The 17,830-nt window shown below is 51.9% G+C and overlaps 1 protein-coding gene across 1 annotated transcript in view; it reads left to right on the plus strand.

Annotated features, from left to right (window-relative positions):
- The window catches only part of EIF4EBP1 (eukaryotic translation initiation factor 4E binding protein 1), a 21,981-nt gene extending 4,375 nt beyond the window's left edge, over nt 1–17,606 (plus strand). Inside the window, exons 2-3 of the mRNA XM_060086139.1 lie at nt 14,773–14,952; nt 17,156–17,606. Coding sequence (XP_059942122.1) covers nt 14,773–14,952; nt 17,156–17,187 — 212 coding nt within the window. The 3' untranslated portion in view covers nt 17,188–17,606. The remainder of the gene's footprint in view (nt 1–14,772; nt 14,953–17,155) is intronic.
- The last annotated feature ends 224 nt before the right edge of the window (nt 17,607–17,830 follow it).

Genomic DNA, 17,830 nt, shown 5'->3' on the forward strand with positions numbered 1-17,830 from the left:
CTCATTATTTGAAAAAGGAGTTTTTTTGTTTTTTCCTGAAAGAGCAAAGAAGTCCTTCATTACCACATTTGGTGAAAGGGCCAACAGGATGGTACCATATTGTTCTCTTGGTATAAAGTAGTGAGGCGTTTGCTTGTCGGGTCGTTATTTGATGTCGTTCCTGGAAGAGGAATTAGGAAAGGACAGCATTACTGAAAAACGATTGCTTCTTAAGGTGAAACGGACAAAAGGTATTCATTTGTGTGCATAGATCCTTGTATGTTCAAACAGACAAAGGAAAAATCTGTTACTTTCTCATCTTACTGAGATCCATGCCAGTGTTCTTCCTGCTTTATGATTCATAACAGTGAATCACATGTATTTGTTTAGGTGTTTGTTCCCTAGGTTAGATAGGAAGTTCTTTCAGAGACGGCTTATTTCGCAGTGCCACCAGCTACATGTGATGTCTAGAAGGTGAAGGGTTGAAAAGACTCCTGCAATGAAAGCATTCTCAGGGTAGCCTAGTGTCTCTACCACCAGGCCTGGGTCTGAGCTGGCTTAATAAGAATATTTAGAATTTTGTTTTCTGTCCTTTCAGTTACAGGTATAGTTATTTATCTTGGGAAGTCCCAGAGGCAGAAGCTAACTTTCTCTGAACTTTCCCACTTATCCCAGTATTATTCCCAATCATTATGGAGCAGAAAGTGGAAGGAAGTGACTTTTTATACTGAGCAAGTCAGTATTGGGGCCCAGGTCTTAGACACTAGGATTGCTGCTCTCTATTTACTTGTTTGCAGCCAGTATTGCTGACTAGGTGGAAATAGGTGACATCTGTCCATGGCATTTGGATACTCAAGACATGGGCCTTGTAACCCATTGCTTATGCCCATGAAGGTTCACGGGGAGAGCTCAGATACTAGACCCAGAGATACTTGTCTTGATGAGAATGGCTGTATCAGTTAGCTACTGCTGTATAACAAGCCATCCCCAAACTTAGTAACTTCAACAACAACAACAATCTGTTATTTCTCTTCATTCTTTGGGCCAGTGGGGCATTTTTTGATCATCTTGCCTGAGCTACTCATCTGGCTGCATACAGTTGGCAGCTGGATTGCCCTGGGCTGGAAGGTCCAAGATGGCCTTAGCCACCTGTCTGGGCATTGCTGGGGACAGCTGGAAGGTTGGGCTCTCTTTCTGTCCTCGTGGTCTCACATCATTCAGAATGTGAGCTTATTTACATGGCAGTTTGCAAGGCCTCTTAAGGCCTAGGCTCAGAAGTCACATAATGTCACTGACATGGTATTCTGTCAGTTAAGGCAAGCTGCGGGCTAGCCCAGATGCAACGAAAGGGGAAAATAACTCCTTTGAATGAGGGAAGCCGCATGTGCAAACAGGGATCGGAGGATTTATGCAGACCACGCTTTTAGACGATGTTCCACAAGGGCCAAGCCTCAAAGAACAGTCCTTTAAGGAGACTTAACTGCCCGTCCTGCTGTGTGGCTGGGAGAGCCAGGGCCAGGTGTAGAAGCAGACAAGAATCACAAGCCTGTGTATTGACTGTTGGTTTAAGAACAGAGGACACCTTCCTGAAAATATTGAGTCACAGATCCCATGCCCCATTTTCAGGCCCTTCTGTCCAGCTCCAGAAAGCAAACCATACAGATGGCCACGGTGCCAGGCCACTGGGCCATACATTCACTTGGTGTCATGCCTTCTCTTACTAACTGCCGCCCAGCCTACCTCTTTCCCCTTCAAGCAGCCGGGCTTTGAGTACACCCTTCAGAGGAGCCTGCTTGCCCAGCCCTGCTCAGCACGCGCATTTGAACATCTTTGATTTTCTGGAATACTGGCCAGAGGATGAGGTCAGGTGTCTGAGCCCAGCAGTCCACAGGTGGGTGGGAGGGAGACTACTGGGGGTGCAGGCGGGTTCATAGTCAGCACACGCCCGGTGAGGCACACGGTGTGGAGGTGAAGAACCGGGTCTCTTGCCTTAAAGAGTGGGTGTGTATAAGTGGGCTTCTCGCTCTCTCTTTTTTTTTTTTTTTAAAGAGCTCTGGGTTGTGGCAGGGAGACTTCACAAAGGAAGCAGACTTGGGTTTTATTTTTTTTTAATTATTTAACTTTTTAAAAATTTATTTTATTTTATTATTATTTTTTGGCTGTGTTGGGTCTTTGTTGCTCCGCGCGGGCTTTCTCTACCTGCGGTGCAGGAGCTACTCTTGGTTGAGGTGAGCGGGCTTCTCACTTCTCCTGTTGCGGAGCACGGGCTCTAGACACGTGGGCTTCATTAGTTGCAGGATGGGGGCTAAGTAGTTGTTGGCGTATGGGCTTAGTTGCTCTGCGGCATGTGGGATCTTCCCAGACCAGGGCTCGAACCCGTGTCCCCTGCATTGGCAGTCGGATTCTTAACCACTGTGCCACCAGGGAAGCCCTGGGCTTCTCTCTTCTGCTCTTCTGAACAAGGGGAAAGTGGGCCTCTATTAATTTGCTTGGGCTCCCGTAACAAAATCCACAGACTGGGTAGTTTAAACAACAGAAGTTTATTTTCTCCTTGGTCTGGAAGCTGGAAGTCCAAGATCAAAGTGCCGGCAGGCTTGGTTTCTCCTGAGGCCCTGTCCTTGGCTTGCAGACCGCAGCCCTCTTGCTGCCTCTGCACCCGGTGGGCGTCCTTCCTCTGTGGAATCTCTCTTTCCTCTTACAAGGACACCCGCATGTTGTTTTAGGGCCCCTACCCAACGGCCTCATTTTAACATAATGGCCTGTTTAAAAGACCTTCTCTCCAATTAGGGTTACACTGAGGTACTAGGGGTTGGGGCTTCTGCATGAGAATTTGGGGGGTGCCATTCACAAAAAACAGGGCCCCTCCCGTTTCCAGCAACAACAGGGGTGGGGCATTTCAGACGGGCACTCCCGTTGGTAGTGAGTTTCGGAGGCAGCCTTACCTGCCTCTGCCAGGTGCCCAGGGAACGGGGAGGAGCTGGGCCGGCCCTAGAAGAATGCGTTCAGCTATTTAGTTCTGAACGTCCCTGTAAAAGCCTGTCCCTTCTGCTTAATTTTCGAGTCAACTGGCCTATTCCCTCATGGGGCCTGAAGGGAGGGCCCTTTGCCACTCGCTGGTGGCACCTTTGTTCCTCCAGGACCTTCCTAAGACCCCTTGACACCCGAGGACGTGGGCATCTTGGTTCTCTCTGCAGAGCTGGCGGGGCCAGACGTGAGGGGCAGGCTTGGAGGGAGCGCGCTCGTCTGCTTCTCTACCAAGATTCTCTCCCGGGCCGGTCGGCTCTGCTTGCCAAGCAGACTGCCCAGCAAGAACAGCCGCCCAGGCAAGGGCGGGGAGGGAGAGCCCTGCGGGCCTGCGCGGCTGCGGCTGGGCCTCCCGGTCGCCGTCGGAGCACCTCCGGTGAGCCGGCTGTACGCTCATCCGAGTGCGTGACTCCCGGACGGCTGGCCCGCGTCCGAGCACAGGCGTCCGGCCCTCCGCCTGACCGTGTTGTGAAATGCTTTCCCGCCCCTGGAAGGGGAACAGCAGTTCTAGGAATTCCGCGCTTGTACTCTTGTCGGGCCTCACGTCCTGGGGAGGAGCGCTCCTGCCTGGGACCAGCGTCTCAACTTACAGGAGCCGCATCCAGACGCCGCTTGGCCCTGAGGGGAGGGCGGGACCGCGGGGCGGGGGCGGGGGATGAAGAAGGAATCTAGGAGGCCTCCCTCCCTCCCAGGGAACGTCCTGTTCTGGCCGAACAGGCGGGAAAGGAGGCAGAAATCTGGAGACCCCTGCGGCTTCCCCAGTGGCCGGTGCGGTGGCCCCGCTGCCCTGCTCATTATAAACAGAGGCTGGTGTTTAGGGTCGGAGGCGACACGGGCTGGGTCGGCCTCAGGATGGCTGCGAGGGGCCGGCCTTTCTGAGCCTCAGTTTCCTGTCTGCGAGTCGAGGACAATGTGTCTCCCTCCTGCGGGTCGAGGGGGCCACGGAGACCTAGCAGGTCAGGCTCTGAGCGCCGCCCCCCTGCCCACAGGCAGACAGGGCTCACGTGGTGATGTGATCTTCAGGCCACTCCTGGGAGGCGCGGGGCTCGGTGGCACCGAGCTGTGGAGTGAAGCTGGGACTGGGAGGTGAGGGCTGGTGTGTGGCACACCCGGGTTTGAGCCCAGAACTGCTGCGTCCCTGGCCCCGGGCTAGTTACACTTGAAATGCACCTGCCCACAAGGAGGTCCTAAAAATAAATGGTTGGTGTCAGAGCTGGGACAGACCTGGGGGTTGGTGCTTTAAAAATAGCTTGAATGAGCCCAGAACAAGCCCTTGTGTACCGGTGCGGAAACCAGACCCTAGGGAAGGTCTGCCTTGCTTTATATGTTCAAACAAGCTGTCTTCACCCCAAAACCTGCCTGGAGAAAAAATGCCATTCTTGCATTTGGTGCACATCTGGAGTTTAAAGTCCCAGATGACAACAGTTATCAAACATGCCATGGTTCTTTTTAATTTTTTGGCCACACTGTACAGCACGTGGCATCTTAGTTCCCCCACCGGGGATCCAACCCACGTCCCCGGCAGTGGAAGTGCAGAGTCTTAACCACTGGACCGCCAGGGAAGTCCCCTTGTGGTGGTTTTTTTGGTTTTTAAATTAAATTATTTATTTATTTATTTGGTTGTGCCGGGTCTTAGTTATGGCAGGCAGGCTCCTTGGTTGCAGCCCGTGGGCTCCTTAGTTGCAGCAGGTGAGCTCCTTAGTTGCGGCATGCGTGTGGGATCTAGTTCCCTGACCAGGGATCGAACCCCAGCCGCCTGTGTTGGGAGCATGGAGTCTTACCCACTGCGCCCCCAGGGAAGTCACCTTGTGGTGGCTCTTGAAGCATGTTTCTGTGGACCAAAAAAGAATGGAAGACGCCCTTACCCTCCCCCATCTCCATCCCTGCCCTTTCCCCACAAGTCTCTTCGCAGGGTTGCTTGCCTTCCCTCTGATTTGTCCCAGTTTTTTGTTTTTTCTTTGTTTTGGCCCCCATACAACTGATCCCTGGTGTGGATGGGACTGAATAAAGGGTAAAGTATGTCACCTGAAGCCACACTGGCCGTGGTCATAGCTAGGGTTGGTTTGTTTAGGGCTTACTTTGTGTCAGCCACTGTGCTGCCCGACGCAGTGACCCTGTGACGTTGCACTGTCGTCATCACCCTCATCCCCATTCTACAGAGGAAGAAATCGAGGCACAGAGACATGGAGCAATAATGCCCAGCGTGGATAGAGCCAGCCAGTGGGAGAGCTGGGTCTCTGACCACTAGGCTGTAGGAAGGGCAGCACTGTACTCTCTCCCACCAGCCCCCACTCCAGTGTTGTTCCCACCCTTTCTCTCCATAGCTGGGTACTCTGGCAGCCTGCTGGACTTACGGCGATGCATTTGAATGGGCTTCCAGTTAGAAGGCAGCCTCAGTTATTCTCTATATGTAGTTCGAGACCCAACCTTGAACTTTCCCCCAGCACCCAACAGGATCCCAGCTACACAAATGGTTGGAAGCGTGATGGGGGTGGGGGTGGTCCACCTCTCCTCTCCCATCTGAGTCACCCATGGACCACCACCCAGTTTGGGGCAGTGCAGAATTGGGATGATTTGGATGCTTCTCTGGCTCAGGGGTTTAGGGTCAGGGGGCTTGGATTCTCTGTCGCCAGTGGTACACACGGGGTAGATCTCTCCCTGTCCCTCTGTGATCCCCACCTCTGCTTCCATTTTTAGACTCCACACACTTGACAGTAATCGTTTGTTTCCAGGTCTTTCTCCTCTGACTAAGTGTGTGTCTGAGATCAGGGAGCTGTTCCTATATCTAACGGTCCCTTACATCCCTCACACCTGGCCAACTGTGGTCCAAAGGGGTTCAGTGAAGGACTTCCCTGGCAGTCCAGTGGTTAGGACTCAGCGCTTCCACTGCAGGGGGCACAGGTTTGATCCCTGATCGGGGAACTAAGATCCCCGCAAGCCCCATGGTGCGGCCAAAAAACAAACAAACAAAGGGGTTCAGTGAGTGAATACACGACCGACCCAGCACACCTATTCTCAAGGCATGGGATTGAGCAAAGACTGGCAATTTTGTGGGTGAGTGTTAACACTTCTCCTGATCCTTGAATACAGTTCTGGAGTTAAAGTCTAGCGTGGACGGGGCTGGTACACATGGCCTGGAGGTGCTGGAGGGGTGAGCTTACCACTCCTTCCCCAGCCCAGCAGAGAGCCCCCTGGGCTTTCATGGGGTGGGGAGGCTATCTTGTTCCAGCCACGGCAGTTTTTTGTGTTTTTTTTTTTTTTTGCGGTACGCGGGCCTCTCACTATTGTGGCCTCTCCCGTTGCGGAGCACAGGCTCCGGACGCGTAGGCTCAGCAGCCATGGCTCACGGGCCCAGCCGCTCCGCGGCATGTGGGATCTTCCTGGACCAGGGCACGAACCCATGTCCCCTGCATCGGCAGGCGGACTCCCAACCACTGCGCCACCAGGGAAGCCCAGCCACGGCAGTTTTAACTTGACTTACTAGGAAAGGAGATTCTGACCTTATATCCTTATTTATTTGTTTGCTTAATATCCCTATATCCTTATTAGAGTTTTGTATTAAAAAAAAAAGTTCAGTGTAAAAGATGTTTTCTTTGCCTTAATCCTTATCTCACCCCCAGAGATAACCAAACACAAAATACAGTTCTGTGACTTTTTCATGAAATACTGTGGACAGTGTACACTTTCCTTATTCCAAATAGTACCTGCACGGCATTGCATTGTAGGTCTGATCCATAACTTATTTAACCTGTCCCTTAGTTTTTTTTAAAAAAATCAAAGTTGTATATGTATAAAGTTATAGGACTTCCCTGGTGGCTCAGTGGTTAAGAATCCGCCTGCCAATGCAGGGGGCACAGGTTCGAGCCCTGGTCCTGGAAGATCCCACATGCTGCAGAGCAACTAAGCCCGTGCGCCAGAACTGTTGAGCCCGCGTGCCACAACTATTGAAGCCCGTGTGCTCAGAGCCCGTGTTCCATAACAAGAAGCTACCACAATGAGAAACCTGCACACTGCAAGGAAGAGTAGCCCCCGCTCGCTGCAGCTAGAGAAAGCCTGCGTGCAGCAATGAAGACTCAACGTAGCCAAAAATAAGTAGATAGATAGATAAACAAATAAATAAATAAATGTATTTTTAAAAAAGTAGACAGGGACTTCCCTGGTGGTGCAGTGATTCAGAATTGCCTGCCAAGGCATGGGACTCGGGTTCGAGCCCTGGTCCAGGAAAATCCCACATGCCGCAGAGCAACTAAGCCCGTAAGCCACAACTACTGAGCCTGTGCTGTAGAGCCCGCATGCCACAACTACTGAAGCTGGCACGCCTAGAGTCTGCGCTCTGCAACAGAAGAAGCCACTGCAGTGAGAAGCCCGCACACCTCAATGAAGAGTAGCCACCACTCACTGCAACTAGAGAAAGCCCACACACAGCAACGAAGACCCAAGGCAGCCAAAAAATAAATAAATAAAAATTAAAAAAATGAAAACAGTAAACTGATTTAAAAAAAAAAAGACTCATCTCTCAATTCAGGACAAGTCTCTTTTCTTTTTTTCTATTTAAGTGAATTCTTTTGATCAATTTTCCTTTTCTCTCTTTCTTGGCTTCCTGTCATCCAGGATTTGGGTACCATCTCTAATTGGTTATCTTTTTGCCTTCTGCTCCCTTTATTATCTGTTTCCTCCTGTTGGTTTTGATTTGTTGTTTTGTTTTTGGCTGTGATGGGTCTTCGATGCTGCGTGCAGCCTTTCTCTAGTTGCGTTGAGCAGGGGCTACTCTTCGTTGAGGTGCACAGGCTTCTCATTGCAGTGGCTTTCTTGTAGCGGAGCATGGGCCTTAGAGCACACGGGCTTCAGTAGTGGCGGCGTGTGGGCTCCATAGTTGTGGCTCACAGGCTCTAGAGCACAGATTCAGTAGTTGTAGCTTGTGGGCTCTAGAGTGCAGGCTCAGTGGTTGTAGCTTGTGGGCTCCAGAGTGCAGGCTTAGTAGTTGTGGCACGTGGGCTTAGTTGCTCCTCAGCGTGTGGGATCTTCCCGGACCAGGGCTTGAACCCATGTCCCCTGCACTGGCAGGCGGATTCTTAACCATTGCGCCACCAGGGAAGTCCCTGTTGGTTTATTTGAATCTCTCATTAAATGTTGTGAGCTTTTTTTCAGAAATGCATGGAGACGTTTGACTGTTTATATTTAAGAGTGAGGTGCTTAAGAGCTGACCAGAAGCCCCTTGTGAGTTGTGGAGACGGGTGGACTCAATCTAGTGGCTAGTTGGTTTTTTGCATTTGGGATACCCCCCTCCCAAAATCCGTTTCTACAGATCTTTATCTTTACTCTTGATTCTGAAGCAGGGCAGGGCTGGGGGTTTGAGGCCACCGTTCAGGAGGTCAGCTTTACTTATTTTCCCTGTCTCCCCTCCTCCTGGGTGAGGAACGTGTGGCACCTCTGCCTGTTCTCAGCCCCCATCCCCATTTTCCTTGATACCTCTAATTCCTGAACCTTCCTGGGTTCTGACCCCGCTTGCTTCCTGTTGTAACCTCCACTGCCACCTTCATGCATTAAGTTGTCACCCTTTCCCTCTCTCTGTTAGAACCACTCCTCCATTCACTTTCTGTCTTCATATATCGTGATTTGGAGAACATTTGGAACCCCTTTTGCATCCAGGTGGGAGCATGTGCTTCTACTTGTTCTTGGTGTTTTGCACGACTTGTGAGAGAAGCAGCAGGGAACACTGTCTTGGCTCTACCAGCTGGAAGCTGCCTAGATCCTCAAAAGCTATTTTTTTTTTTTTTTTGCGGTATGCGGGCCTCTCACTGTTGTGGCCTCTCCCGTCGCGGAGCACAGGCTCCGGACGCGCAGGCTCAGCGGCCATGGCTCACGGGCCCAGCCGCTCCGCGGCATGTGGGATCCTCCCGGACCGGGGCATGAACCCGTGTCCCCTGCATCGGCAGGCGGACTCTCAACCACTGCGCCACCAGGGAAGCCCCCTCAAAAGCTTTTGTTTATAGAAACCTAGTGGAGGTGGGTCAGTTTCCCTTACACGGAGAGGAAGTAGGCCCTCAGCTGAAGAGTGTTAACGTGGGGACCGGCTGGTGTGACACCCACACGCGCCAGAGGATCACACTTGACCAGCACCTCGCTCAGCCTCGCAGGGACCGTGGCATCCCCTGCTGGTTCCCACTTCCTGTCCCCGTATGCAGGCCACGTCCCCAGTTCCAGGAGACGGCAGCAGCCTTGTCAGCTAAGCGTTCCTATTTTTGACAGTCTGGGACTGTGTGTGTTTTGTAAAGTTTGCGTCCTCTGTGGGAGGCTTAGGGAATTTCCAGAAGATCACTGTTCACTGAAGCTGTGTGATGGTGGATCCCATGAAGGGTTGGAAGAAGAAAGGGTTAAAAAGCCAGAGCAGCTTCATCTCCAGCTCCTATCCTTCACCAGCCCCCAATTAGTCAGTGGTGGCTTTGTGGTCTCCTCCCCTCCTCCCCTGACAGGCTCCATGCCTTGTCAGCTGACTTTCTGAACGCCCTGTTTACCATCCTACAGCCTCCCTCCCTGGCTGAATTATTCTGATGGTGGCTGTCTTGGGTACCACCTCTGCTGGCATTTAGATTATGGATTTTATTAACTGAAATGAGGATTTTTATTTTTAAGTAAGTGCACTAGCCATAGGATAAAGGGCACATTGTTCATTTCTTTTTCTCTTTTAAGCGTAATTCCTGACTTTTCAAATGCTGGGGGCTACTTCTGAGTATGTACCCTGAAGAATTGAAAGGAGGGTCTCAAGATATTTGCACACCCATGTTCCTAGTAGCATTGTTCACAATAACCAAAAGGTAGATGCCACCTGAATGTCTGTGGATAAACAGAATTGGTATAGCCATACAATTGAATGTTATTCAGCCTTAAATGGAAGGAAATTCCCACATGGGGTCCAACCATGTAGATGAACCTTGAGGACCTTATGCTAAGTGGAACGAGCCAGCTGCAAAAAGACAAATACTGGGGCTTCCCTGGTGGCGCGGTGGTTAAGAGTCAGCCTGCCGATGCAGGGGACGCGGGTTCGTGCCCCGGTCTGGGAGGATCCCACATGCCGCGGAGCGGCTGGGCCCATGAGCCATGGCCGTTGAGCCTGCGCGTCCGGAGCCTGTGCTCCGCAACGGGAGAGGCCACAACAGTGAGAGGCCCACATACCGCAAAAAAAATAAAATTAAAAAAAAAAAAAAAAAAAAAAAAAAGACAAATACTGTATGATTCCACTTACATGAGGCACCTGGAGCAGTCCAGCTCAGAGAGACAGAAAGGGGAGTGGTGGTTGCCAGGGGCTGGGGGAGGGGGAGTTGTTTCCTGGATAGAGTTTCAGTTTGGCAGGATGAAAACAGTCCCGGAGGTGGGTTGTACAACCACGCGGATGTACTTACACTACTCAACTGTACATTTTAAAATTAGTTCAGATGGTAAGTTTTATGTTATTTCTATTTTACCACACTTGTTTAAAAAATTGCTGAGGGTTAGTGACCTTTAAAGAACCTCCCCCCACCAAAACAAAACAAAACAAAAGAACCTTCCCAGAAGCTGCTGACCTCCAAGTTCTTTTTTTTTTTTTTAATTGATTTATTTTATCTATTTATTTTTGGCTGCGTGGGGCCTTGGTTGCTGCGCGCGGGCTTTCTCTAGTTGCGGCAAGCGGGGGCTACTCTTCGTTGTGATGCGCAGGCTTCTCATTGTCGTCGCTTCTCTTGTTGCGGAGCATGGGCCCTAAGCCTGCAGGGTTCAGTAGTTGTGGCACATAGGCTCAGTAGTTGTGGCTCGCGGGCTCTAGAGCTCAGGCTCAGTAGTTGTGGCATACGGGCTTAGCTGTTCCATGGTATGTGGGACCTTCCCGGACCAGGGCTCAAACCCGTGTCCCCTGCATTGGCAGGTGGATTCTTAACCACTGTGCCACCAGGGAAGCCCTCCAAGTTCTTTTTTGAGACGATTGAATCTCCAGCTCTTAGGTTCAACTCCAGTGGGGTCAGTTCCCTACTCTGTGGCGAACAAACCAACAAAAAAAGCCAAGGTGGTATTAAGGAGTTTGGGATTAGCAGATATAAACTCTTATATATAAAATAGATTAAAAAGATCCTACTGTATAGCACAAGGAACTGTATTCAATATCCTGTGATAAACCATAATGCAAAAGAATATGAAAAGAATATATATATATGTATGTATGTGTATGTGTGTGTGTGTGTATATATATGTAACTGAATCACTTTGCTGTACACCAGAAACTAACACACTATTGTAAATCAACTATACTTCAATAAAAGTAAAGAAAGAAATGATGGACTTCCCTGGTGGTCCAGTGGTTAAGATTCCACCCTTCCACTGCAGGGAGCGTGGCTTCGATCCCTGGTCAGGGAAGTTCCACATGCCGTGCAGTAAAGTGCCAGGCTGTGAGAACTAAGAAACAGAAAAAAATGGTCCCATCTCTGAAGCCAGGACGTCCTTCCTCAAGGAGAGGGCTCCGTTGTTCTCCATTTGTAGCCCACTGGACTCATAGGCACACAGCCCTTCACGGTACAGGTGAGGCCCGAACGGCGGGGGGCCGGGGACAGGCACAGAGGGTGAGGTGCACAGGGCCACCCGGCTGGTTGATAGCAGAGCCTAACGTACAGCCCCGTTCTGTGTGCTTTGCTGTCCACGCCTCCCCCTGGGAAACGCGAGCTCTGAACTTTTGTCCTGCTGGTGACGAGGAGCAGGGCTGTCAGCCTCAGCAATACTGCCTCTCGGAAGAGGACAGCAAACTGGGCGGCCACCTAGACAGGCCCGCATCTGACTGGGCCAACTCAGCAAGGAGGCAAAGTTAACCTCGGGTATCTCTCACCATCCTCTGCTCTCCAGCAGCCCGGGTCATCCTCAGCACTGGAGCCCAGTCTTATTAACTCACATCAGAGTTCAGATGCACACCGGTCCCTCTCCTGGCTCCAAAGCCTTAACAGAGAGGCAGTGCTCAACATCGAGAAATGAATCTCAGCTGTTGGAATGTCACTCAGCAGAGCCATTAAGTGAGGGACGTATTTCAGGGCTATTGATAAGGAAGGGCATTCCTGAGGTCCTTGCACCCTGGTTTCTTTCTTTTTTTTTTTTTTATAAATTTATTAATTTATTTATTGGCTGCATTGGGTCTTTGTTGCTGCGCGTGGGCTTTCTCTAGTTGCAGTAAGCAGGGGCTACTCTGTTGTGGTGCGCGGGCTTCTCATTGCAGTGGCTTCTCTTGTTGTGGAGCACAGGTTCTAGGTGTGCAGGCTTCAGTAGTCGTGGCACACAGGTTTAGTTGCTCTGCAGCATGTGGGATCTTCCCAGACCAGGGCTCAAACCCGTGTCCCCTGCATTGGGCAGGCGGATTCTTAATCACTGCGCCACCAGGGAAGTCCCGCATCCTGGTTTCTAAACTGGGGCCATTCACCGTCCATCTGCAGTCTTTATTTATTTATTTTTTTCACTGGAATATAGTTGATTTACAATGTTGTGTTAGTTTCAAGTGTACAACCCAGTGATTCAGTTATACGATACATACATATATAAATCTATTCTTTTTCAGATTCTCTTCCATTACAGGTTATTACAAGATACTGAATTTAGTTCCCTGTGCTGTACAGTAGGCCCTTGTCGGTTATCTATTTTATATATAATAGTATGTATATGTTAATCCCAAGCTCCTAACTTATCCCCCTCCCTCATCTGCAGTCTTTTTATTTATTTGTTTATTTATTTATTTAGGCTGTGTTGGGTCTTCATTGCTGCACGCGGGCTTTTCTCTAGTTGTAGCAAGCGGGGGCTACTCTTCATTGCAGTGCGCGGGCTTCTCATCTCGGTGGCTTCTCTTGTTGCGGAGCACGGGCTCTTAGTGCATGGGCTTCGGTAGTTGTGGCACATGGGCCCAGTAGTTGTGGCTCGTGGGCTCTAGAGTGCCGGCTCAGTAGTTGAGGCTCACAGGCTTAGCTGCTCCACGGCATGTGGGATCTCTCCGGACCAGGGCTCAAACCCATGTCCCCTGCATTGGCAGACGGATTCTTAACCACTCCACCACCAGGGAAGTCCCTCATCTGCAGTCTTTATCATACTTTGCATTCTACTTGTACATATATTTAATATTTCTCTTTATATCACCTTCTGGTTTTTTTTTTTTTTTTTTTTTTTTTTTTTTTTTTTTTTGCTGTACACGGGCCTCTCACTGCTGTGGCCTCTCCCGTTGCGGAGCACAGGCTCTGGACGCATAGGCTCAGCAGCCATGGCTCACGGGCCCAGCCGCTCCGCGGCATGTGGGATCTTCCCGGACCGGGGCACGAACCCGCGTCCCCTGCATCGGCAGGCGGACTCCCAACCACTGCGCCACCAGGGAAGCCCTCACCTTCTCTTTTAAGTTTAGTTTTTATTATCACATATATCATGTAATATATGACATGTACTATTACCATATTCAATTATATCCTATTGTATTTTTTAAAAGGAAGCTTGATATCACAACTGTATATGGAAAAACCAGACTCACTTGCCGTAAATAGAAGGTAGCTATAAAAAGAAACATAATGACAAGAAGATAGTTTTAAATTCTGGCTAGATTCCTCTGCCTGGTGATGGCTAGGAGCCTGGGGCCTGCTCCTTGTTGAGAAGGGAGCCGTCAGCAAATGTTCGGGAGGTGTTATGTTACTAGGACCACGCTGGTGCTTCCGAGGTAATCAGGATTAAACAGGGGCCCAACGGGAGTAAACTTCTCAGGTCTTCACTCTTGTTTGAGGAATCAGCTGGCCTCCCACCAGGCTCCTGGGTCCTCTGCTTGAGAAAACACTCCCTTTTTTTTTCTTTTTGCGGTACGCGGGCCTCTCACTGTTGCGGCCTCTCCCGTTGTGGAGCACAGGCTCCGGACGCGCAGGCTCAGTGGCCATGGCCCATGGGACCAGCCGCTCCGCGACATGTGGGATCTTCCCGGACCGGGGTACGAACCCGTGTCCCCTGCATCGGCAGGCGGACTCTCAACCACTGCGCCACCAGGGAAGCCCCCAACACTCCCTTTTTAAGGAGTCTCCCAGGCAGCTGCCCTCATAGGAGGGGTCCTGGGTGCTTTAAGGATACTGAATCATAAGACATGGTTCCTCACCCTAGGGTGACACTTGAGAAAGGAGAGCCACCCTCTCTCCTGTGTAGAAGCCCTGAAGTGCAGGGACTCATCGGAGTGGATAGGTAAAGGATGCTGGGGGCGGGGGTGTCTCAGGGGAGATGGGCTGAGTAAAGAGCGCGTGGGGCTGGAGGGCTTGGGTCCAGACAGGAAGCGTTCTCATTTTTTACTGGTTGGGGGGAGCACTTGATTTTTCTCTTTGCCCCTCTGTAAAATGGAGGTAAAGTTTCTGGATATCCCACGAGGGTGCTGTAAGGACAGAATTGAAAAATGCATAAAAAACGCACACTCTCCGCTGTCAGATGTGAGTGTCGTGAGTGGCGACACCGAACACAGGGTCGGGGAGTGAGTTGGTGGGCTTTGAGCAGCAAGCACAGGGGAGGAAGGATGCGGTCAGGTGGCCACAGGATCGCCCGCGGGACGGGGAGCCGGGGCAGTTTGGTAGCAGCAGGGTCCTGGGCTGCAGCCAGGCATGAGTAAGCCTCCCTCCTCCGTCTGGACTTTTGCAGGAAAACCTGCCACCTGCGCTGCAGCCACACCTCAAAGACATGGGGGAAACCAGCAGGCTGCGGGGGGGGAGCGGGGGGGTGGTCCGCCATGGCTTTATCAATATCCCCGCCCCCTGCCAGGTACCAGGATCATCTACGACCGGAAGTTCCTAATGGAGTGTCGGAACTCACCTGTGACCAAAACGCCCCCGCGGGACCTGCCCACCATTCCCGGGGTCACTAGCCCTGTGGGTGATGAGCCCCCTACAGAAGCCAGCCAGGACCACCTGAGCAGCAGCCCACAGGACAAGCCGGCGGGCGGTGAGTGGCCGGGCTCGGCCAGGCTCTCCCTGGGGAAGGGAACGCGTGTGGTCCCATCCGCTCAGGGGGAGTTCCAGGGAGGGGAATGATGCTCCTGCGTGAAACTGCCCAGAGTCCAGAGGGTGTGGGTAGGGACTGGAGTGTAGAACTTTCATCGGAACCAGCTTTCCCAGGGAAAGGGGCCCAGGAACCGGAGGAAAGGCGATTTGGCCTCAGATAATAATTAGTGGGAAGCTTGCCAGGGGATCACGCAGCCACTTTGATAAGCACCTTAATAACCTTTGTGTAATTGTCCCTGAAGCGTTTCCGTGTGTCTGTGATACTCGGAACCCACCCACGATATTTGTGGGCAGGAGGTGACTTATCAAAGCCACCGCATCCTCGCCCTCTAGGAAATCACATGTCTGTGGGATCACAAAGGCATCCAGGATGCCTTCTGTTAGGGTGTCCATAGCGGATTCTGGAGACGGTAGAAACAGTGCCACCAGTTGTTTCTGCAGGTACCACATGGGGTAGCTGGGTCCTTCCTGGACCGTTCCCCACACCCCCTGCCAAGCGATCGGAGCAGCCACCCCGGCAGAGGTGTGTGAATGCCCTCTTTGTGGCATCGGGACTGACTGGCCGGAGCATCTGAGCGCGTCCGCTACGTGGAGGACGCAGCATAAGCACTCGCAGACAGGCTGAGTCAGCCTGGAGGCAGCTGACCCTTCACCCAGAGGCGTTACACCAAGCCCAGACAGGAAGCAGCTGGGACCTCAGGCTGGGCTGGCTCTGCCGACAGCAGCAGAGAACACATCGCCTGCAGGATGTGGTTCATTATTAACTCGGGAACCCCACCTCCCAAGACGGGCCCCAGTTGCCTTGCCTGCAGATGTGGAGAGCCTTGGAGGGAAGGGAGGTGGACTCGGGGCACAGAGAGCGCAGTAGGAAGGACGGCCCCAGGCAGCGCAGTTCCGTGCCCTTTGTTACAGGATGGAGAGGAGGAGGGGTAGAGTCACGTGGTCGGTCCCCCCCTCCCCCGCTTAAACCAAAGACTGGTAGTTGAGGATGGAGGTTGTCAACACTGGAAATGGTTGTGTCGCCACTACCTGAAGGCTGTCCATCGCCCGCACTTGCACACCCTCTTCCCTCCCAGTTTCTAGAACTGCTCTGGCCCATAACAAATGCGGGTTAGCCCAGCAGTGCCCCAGGCCAACAGCTCTGACCCCACAATAACAGCCTGGTGGTCTGCATGGTTGTTGGGATGGGGTGTAGTGGAGGAGGGGGACATGATTTTCCATTTTGCTTAACTGGCTATGAGAAACCAAGGCTCCTGCCCTTGGACCCACATAAATTTGTGGGTAGATGAGCGTAGTTGTTCCCCTCTGGGGGTCACAGCAGGCATCCTGCCCTGTGGAACCTTGGAGCAGCGTTGGCCAGGAGATCGTGAAGGAGGCAGTTCCATTAAAATGGAAAACAAGGGAATTCCCTGGCGATCCAGTGGTTAAGACTCCACGCTCCCAATGCAGGGGGCCCAGGTTCAATCCCTGGTCAGGGAACTCGATCCCGCAAGCCACAACTCAAAGATCCCTCACACGGCAACGAAGATCCCGAGGGCCGCAACTAAGACCATGCACAGCCAAATTAATTAATTAATTAATTAGTTTTTTTTAAAAAAGAAAAAAACAAGCTGCCGCAGCATGAATTACTTGAAAATTTTACTGGTGAGAGTTGGACAAGGGCAGTGAGTGGCTGAATTACCCAAATAACTTCTGTATCACAGGGTCAGGCTATTCTGTGGGGAATCGGATGTATGCCTAGTAGGTTAGGGAACCACTTTCTAAACCAGAAGTTGGGACATGTGCTCAGAAAGGACTTATGTTTAAGCAATATTTGGGAAGCTGTATTTATTTCAAATCACAAGGAGCCACTCACTCTTATTAAAGATAATACAAATTATACAAAATTCAGGGCTGTCGCCTCTCCTGTGGGGAGACGTGATCTCTGTGCTTCATTTGGGACTGGGGGAGGGAGCACAGCTGGACGGGTGTTTCCAGGTATTCCTGGTCCTGCCCTCCCTCCATTCTCCTTGGAAGCACAAACCTGGCCCTGCTCTCCTTGTGGGAACAGCAGAATGGGAAACCACGCCTCTTCTTGGCCTCTAGAATGTCCGCGCTACCACATGCCCATGGCTTACCTGGCCCTCTGTCTCTTGTCTCCCCAGGTGAAGAGTCACAATTTGAGATGGACATTTAAAGGGCCAGCCGTCGGAGTGAGCAATGCCGCTGGGCCCCAGAGGCCCGTCTCGGGAGAAGAGTCACACCAGCCAGGCCTTACGAAAGTTACCATCCGGGGCAGGCTTCGGGTGTGGAGCCTTCCAGCCCCGCCCGCTGCTCCCTCACTCAGGGCACCTGCTCCCCCACCCCTTCGTGGACACCAGCAGATACCTCCGTGTGCCTCCAGCCCTGTAGGAACCGTCACCCCGAGGGCAGTGACCTCAGGCACACCCTGCAGCCCAGGGCCGGCTAGTGGACACGGAGGAGTCCTCCGGCTCTCCCAGCCCCCTCCTCCAGGGGGCGCACCCACCCCTTCCTTAGGTTGGTGTGTGGGAAAGCTCCCCTCCCCCTCCCTTCCCAAAAAAGGAAATAAAAGCCACCTTCGCCCTAGGGCCAAGAGTTGGCCCCCGTCTGAGCTCTTTTCAACTCCATGTGGATAGCTAATGCCACCTACTCTGTGCCATGCTTGTCAAGCACTGTCTATACAGTATCTCACTTGACTGTCACACGGATCCCGTGGGGTGAGTAGAACACGTGTTGGCCTCACTGTCCAGCTCGGGAAGGTAACAGCGCATGCGGGTCCAGGACAGATGTCATCGGGGCAGGGTTGGAGCTGTACTACT

This window comes from Mesoplodon densirostris, chromosome 20, assembly GCF_025265405.1.
Source record: "Mesoplodon densirostris isolate mMesDen1 chromosome 20, mMesDen1 primary haplotype, whole genome shotgun sequence".
NCBI lineage: Eukaryota > Metazoa > Chordata > Mammalia > Artiodactyla > Ziphiidae > Mesoplodon > Mesoplodon densirostris.